Here is a 6839-nt window from a genome sequence, read left to right as displayed (position 1 = left end):
CTCACAGCCTCCTGGTTTATAGCCTGATGCCTTTAGCTGCTATACCAAACTGGTTCTTATATTAACTTTACTCCTCGAACTGCACTTTAATTAACTTCCTCTAATGGATCAGCGGTTCCTAGGAGGTAGGTAGTGTTCGGTTTACCATTCCACTAAACCCCGATCGATTTATCCCTGGTTTATAAAAAAAAAAAAAAAACACCCTACAGCGACACGGCTTGCCAGCCACAAAGCCGGTTCCCAACCATGGTACACGAACCGCAACAACTGGGGCAGCGCATCAATTCAGCCACTTAACGCTGTGCGGCGTGTGGAACTCAGCGCTGAGCGCCGCGCAGCTCGGGTGCCGCGAAACGAAGGGCACCGAGCAAAGGAGAGCATGCCGGGAATCGTAGTCCTTCCTGTCTCGCGGGCGTCACCAGCTGGGGCGGCCCGAGCCATTCTCCCAGTTCGCGGGATGCCGCCGGCGCCCGTGTTTTGCGGGAGTTGCGGGACTCAGCGCGCTGCACTGCGACGCCCCAAGACCGGCCAAGCGCTGTGCCGAAGCTGCTTCGCGGCCGCCTTCGAGGCGGAGGTGCACGACACCATCGTGACGGCGCGGCTTTTCCAGCCGGGCGAGACAGTGGCCATCGGGGCGTCGGGCGGAAAGGATTCCACGGTGCTGGCGCACGTGCTGCGCCTGCTGAACGAGCGCCACAGCTACGGTCTGCGCCTGTTGCTGCTCTCCGTGGACGAGGGCATCGCGGGCTACCGGGACGACTCGCTAGCCGCCGTCCAGCGCAACCGGGGCCGCCTGGGCCTGCCCCTGCACGTGGTCTCCTACCGGGAGCTCTACGGCTGGAGCATGGACCGCATCGTCCAGCACACCGGCTCCAGGAACAATTGCACCTTCTGCGGCGTCTTCCGGAGGCAGGCGCTGGACCGGGGCGCCGTCTTGTTAGGGGCAGACAAGATCGCCACAGGTAAAAGGGCTGCGCCCGGGGACGGGGTGGTACGAAACGCCTGTAGAAATCAGTATGTTTTGGAGCCTGTGCAGAACGCCGTGGGGGGGGGGGGGGGAAGACCAGCCCGCGCACCAATCGGACGATGCAATTCATAAATTATTATCTGTTTGATTCAATAGAATAGAATAGATGTAACTCATATGTTGAATTGTGGGGTCCTTCGTGCTCTTTAAGTGCTGTAATTTACTTGCAGCAGTTTCATTATTGAACTACTAGGCGCACTGATCTTGTTACCTAGTTGGGTAATGAAATGTCTGTAAGCAAATGATCAAGGACTCCACCTATCTGGTTATTGGAAAGGCCACCGAGATTTTAGGAAAGGGTGCCAATGTTCAACCCGTTTTGAGTTTCTGCTTACTTTTCAACAGAACTAAGTCCTATCGGTTTTACTGCTCCCAAGTAAGAGATTGCAATATGTGCATATGTTTCAGGCTTCAACCTCCATAAGCTGCAGCTAAAATGGCCAGTGGCAGGGATTGTGGGAGCTGTATTCAGAACATCTGGAAGGCACCGGGTTGCTTCAGTTAGTAGATGGTAATACTGGGTTTGGACAATGTGCTAACCATATTGTGGTTTGAGTTTACTTTGGGTTTACTCCATTGTGTGAGGCCAGCCATTTATGATTTATTAAATAAATCATGTTAAACAAATGGGGATTAGTATGTTGTTTGTAATTATAAGATTAACTCCTTTAAAACTTAGTCATGTCCTAAAGCTTTTGGAATAATGGGGAAATTAACTTTGTTAGCATTATGGATAAGTACAGACATCACATTGAGTAATAGGGCAGTGTTTCTTAAGCTCAGCAATTTTAAGATGTGTGGATTTCAACTCCCAGAATTCCCTAGCAGGCCTGCTGGCTGGGGAATTTTGGGAGTTGAAGTCCACCCACCTTAGAATAGCTGAGGTTGAGAAATACTGTAGTAAAGTATCTAGTCTGGTTTGGATTGAGCATGTTGTGCGAATGCACCCTGATGTATAGCTGAGGAATTTGTGAACCTGGCCAATTGTATCTCAGTGAACAAAGTATGATGCTGAGCACATGTAGAGTCAGGATTTTTATTTTCTTTATTTTCAGCTTCAAAACCAAACCGAGCTTGCTTATTAAAAGACTTGGAGTTCCTTCTTTCTCAATGTTGCACTGTAATTTTGAAAATCTTCTAAAAGTCTTTGAGTTGCTAAAATTACTGTTTCCATGTGTATTATTGATCAGTCAAAGATTTGCTAGTAAACCAGACCCACTTTCTGGCAGTTTCTGAGGAAGAGGGTTGAGGTTCCAGCTGTAAAAGAAAACTCAAAGCCCATTGGTCCATTTCATCCACCCTGTCGCACTTCTCTTTGCTTCCTAGGCCATAATGCGGATGACGTGGCTGAGACAATCTTGATGAATTTCCTGCGGGGTGACGTTGGCCGGCTTCAGCGCTGTGCCGAAATCCTGACGGGTGGCGAGGGAACCCTGCCTCGCTGCAAGCCACTGAAGCACGCTTGCGAAAAAGAGATCGTGCTTTATGCCTACTTCCAAGGCTTAGACTACTTCAGCACCGAGTGCGTGTACGCCCCCAATGCCTACCGGGGCCATGTCCGTGCCCTGCTAAAAGACCTGGAAGCTATCCGACCCAGCTCAGTGGCTGACCTGGTGCACTCGGGGGAGCGTCTGGCTGTCCGCAAGGACATTCGCTTGCCCATCCAGGGCACCTGCCGGCGGTGCGGCTACTTCTCCAGCCAGCCCCTTTGCAAAGCTTGTGTACTGCTGGAGGGGCTCAACCGTGGACTCCCTAAGCTGGCCATTGGCAAAACCAACCGCCTGCAGAAGGCTTTGTTGGAGGGGGAAAAGCCAGAGGCTGGTTTAGAAATGGAGGAGAACTCAAGGAAAGCAAATCGAATTGGAAGGACAATAGACTTCTGAATGCCCCTTTTTTATGCCTACATTTCCTGGTCAGGTTTGCTGAGGTGGGATGGGATTTAAAAAAAAAAAGATTCTTAAGAATGAATTGCATAGATCAGGCAGTTGGGAAGCAACTCACCCCCATCCCAGTTGCTGGACCACAAGTCCCAGCAGCATGGGCAAGGGTGATGGTTCTTTGGCAGTAATATTGCAAAAATCATTGGATTCCCAGCTGTGGTGCTGGTTACTATCAGTGTGTTTGCACTATAAGGGCAGGAACCACATTCTGTGCCGTTCTTGCCTCTTTGGTGTGTTGGGCTTCAGGCCCCTTCCTCCTCATTCAGCCTTTGCTACTGTTGGCTGGGAGTTGTGGAGACGGCCCGCACATTTGGAGGGAGGAGGTTGTGATAGAGGTTGCTTTCTGTGCATTGCTGCTGTTCCCAAAATGGTGGTTGCAGCCACAAGGTTAAGGGTGGCCTCTAGTTGCAGAAGAATGAGACCATCCTTCACAGAAAGGAGCTCAAGGTTGGGGCGGCAGATGACCATTGTTGCCTTGCCTTTTTATTCTTCCTATCTTCACAGATCAGCTCTCCAGGTGGTTCAACTTTCTGAGTGATCTAGAAAGTCAACAGTAACCAGGCTCATCAGTTGAGTTAAACCAGGGGTTCCCAACCGGAGGTGTGTGAGACGATATTCCAAGGGGTGCAAAAACTTGGATTTTCAAAATTATAGTGTATATGCATAATTCATTGCCGTTATTTCAAACTTTTGTAAGGGATGCAAGAATATGTCAGAAGTGTTCTAGGGGTGTGGGGTATAGAAAAGGTTGGGAGCCGCTGAGCTAAACTAAAACCATAGTTGTTGGCTCAGCTATGATTTGTTGAGCAAATCTCTGAGGAAAGTGGGCGACTTAGAAATATGAAATAAATAAACCATGACAAATAATAGAACTTTATTTTGGTCCTTGATTATTATAAAAATGCAATCAATAAAATGAACAACACAACAAAAACCCATTGAGTCCTCTGCACCTTCAGCATTTGAGTCCCCCCAGAGGGTAACTTGAAAGTGAAATTTGAAAGGTAGCTCATAATTCTTTATGTCTAGTTTTTTTTTGTAGAATAATTTCCACCAGGGATAGATGATTCATGTAGGAGTCACCATCCTTCTGAGGTCAGTTTCAGGTCAGCCTATTTTGTTTGAAAGAAGACAAGCATTGTCAAGAAATGTTTGGCTGACACTGAAATTTAGGATTTTGTTACATGTATGTTTCTACTGCTCTTTGGCAAATGGAGTTGTCCTTATCAAGGTTCAAACTGCTGTGTGGTCTTTAAAATAGCAGAATTTTTTTTGGCTTCCTTAAAAAATTGCTTTGAATATAAATTGTTCCAAATTTGTTGCATCTCCCTTTTCAGCCACCACGCTACTGGCTATCTTGCACAGCTAGAAATACCCAGCCATCGCTTGCTCAGTGTCACAATTCTCCCATTTGCAATTTTGGATGGCAGTTGTTAAACAGTAGCCATATCTGACAGGCTGTGTCGCCATGATTGTGAAGTAGTGAAAACCACAGAAAAGGTATTTGTTGCTCCTTTTGTAGACATTTGAACGAGGTTTGTCCTCCTGACCATTAGATACCTTAATTTCTCACCCTCAGCCTATGCCCAGATTCTCCTTAGAGATGAACTACCATTTAGTATTACATCCTGTTGTACTATCATTCTACTTGAACCTTCAGCCCCTCATAAAGGAACTCCTAGGAAGAGACAACCATGGGAACCTACCATGACTATGGTTTGAGGACATCTGGGGATTCCCCAAGACCATTTGAGAAGTTTGCAAAATCAAAATTATTTGCCAGATATTGAAGATATTTGGGGACATTTAAAACAATGTCACTTCTCATTATTTTTCATTTGTTAAAAACTGTTTTTTCCCACGAACAATATTTTATTTACACTAATATCTAGTAAAGGAGTATCCAGCCTTGACAACTTTTAAGACTTGTGGACTCCCAGAATTTCCCAGCCAGCATGTTGAAGTCCACAAGTCTTAAAATTGCCAAGATTTAACATCCCTGATCTAGTGGATTTAATACTGTGCATATTTATTTTTACATGATTGAAAATTTCACAAATTTGTTAATTTTAAATATAGCAAACATCCATAAATATAACATACGCATACAAAAGCTCATCCATCATTTTTAAAAGTGAGAAGGAAGTCTGAGGGTAAAAAATGTAAACACTTTTAGCAGAAAAGACCACTCTCACCCATAATGTAGCCGTATTTTGTCTTTCTGCTACAAGAATGAAGCAATAAGCATCATCTAATAAAATTGCGTTTCCCTGACATTTTAAATTTCCTATTCATTTCCTTTTCTTCTTTTAAACTCTTTAAATTGCTACTTTTTTGTATGTAGAATGTTTATATACATGTATAAATATATACACTGGCCAAGGACTGCAATAAAGTTTATATGGCTACCATTATTACAGCACATACAGATTTTACACAGCAGTGTGTAAAATCCACCGGGTCTTGACAGCTCAAGTTCCTATTATATATTATGTAACTGTAGCTATCACATTTTATGTAATTTTAGGTATTATTCCACTTATAGCCAGGCATAGATTGGATTACTATACACTTATGGGTCCAAGTCAGGCTATTTCATAGATGCATTTTAATTTGGTTTTATTTTTTTATTTTAATGGTTTCTTCAGCTAGACCAGTGGTTCTCAACCTGTGGGTCGGGACCACATTTGGGGTCGAACGACCATTTCACGGGGGTCGCCAAACAACGCAGTCCATCATTTTTTTCCCCCTTTTCCTTAGCTGTGCTACTCCCTTTTATTCTATTGGCTTTTGAAAGCCAATAGAATAGACTCTCTTGAATAGAGTCTAATTCAAAAGCCAATAGGAATTGTCCAGGCTGTCTCTGCCCTGCTGAGCCCGCCAAAAGTCCCATTCTGCAAACAGTGCTGCACCAGTTGAGTAATCCTCGACTTACGACCGGTTGAGTAGTCCTTGACTTACGACCGGTTGGGGGTCGCGGCATTAAAAAGGTTGAGAACCACTGAGCTAGACCATTTTGTAGGTGTTTACAGATCACTTACTACTACATTTCCTGCATTGGTCTGAGACTACAATAAAATGACTGACATACACCTGTACCAATGTTAGCTACAGCATGCTTTCCTGTGGAGGTCAGGAACAACACTGTGTTCAGGAACTGTTCCATGATAACATGGCAAGCAAATCAACAAGGGAAATTTAATGTAATGCCAATTGCTACAGTTCAAAGTGCATAGTTAACAAAGGAATGAATACCTCTATATTCACTATCCTAAAGCTTTCAATTGTCCTGTTCTATCAAACCCTTCTCATTGAACCAATAGTACAAGGCCTGGGTGTAAAGCAAGCACCTAGTGAATCAGAAGGTAGAGAGGGGATTGGTTGGGCGGTGTCCTGGATTCAGAATAAAAATATGGGAATGGAATACATATCTTAAGAGATTGTTTCAAGAGTAGCTTGGAATCAGCCTGGAGTGTGTCTTCTCATTTTACATACCATATTGAACCTGCATAAGTAGGAAAAAAGGGAGAAATAAGCATAAATAAGGTCACAGCAAAATTGTACCTGGAGCAATTCACTCTTTGCCTCCCCCTCCAGGCTGCTGCATTTAGGAAAAGTATTGTGATAAGAGAGATCTTCTCATTGCATGAATCAGCTCCAGGATCTCAACACAGGAAAGGTTAGCCCTTCATTCTGGCTTTAATTGAGATAATTATGATTTCTTCTGCCTTAATGGAGATATCAGCATTATTTTTAAAAAATCCTATAAATTTAATAAAAAATTAATTTATGGTCACCTCTGTCCACAAGATTAACATTCAGTGGTTGATTCATACAATAAGCTAAAGCTATCACTCAAGTTAACAAACATC

General features: G+C 44.2%; 1 protein-coding gene across 1 annotated transcript; it reads left to right on the top strand.

Annotated features, from left to right (window-relative positions):
• The first annotated feature begins 389 nt into the window (after nt 1-389).
• CTU1 (cytosolic thiouridylase subunit 1) lies at nt 390-5241 on the top strand. The gene is made up of 2 exons (XM_039325574.1): nt 390-962; nt 2354-5241. Exons 1-2 carry the CDS (start codon nt 458-460, stop codon nt 2908-2910), a joined length of 1062 nt encoding a protein of 353 aa, XP_039181508.1. The 5' UTR covers nt 390-457; the 3' UTR covers nt 2911-5241.
• The last annotated feature ends 1598 nt before the right edge of the window (nt 5242-6839 follow it).

This window comes from Crotalus tigris, unplaced genomic scaffold, assembly GCF_016545835.1.
Source record: "Crotalus tigris isolate CLP2741 ecotype Arizona unplaced genomic scaffold, ASM1654583v1 scf7180000024338.4412243, whole genome shotgun sequence".
NCBI classification, from domain to species: Eukaryota; Metazoa; Chordata; class Lepidosauria; order Squamata; family Viperidae; genus Crotalus; species Crotalus tigris.
The sequence above is the reverse complement of the archived record's forward strand: the minus strand, read 5'-3'. Positions and strand labels throughout refer to the sequence as shown.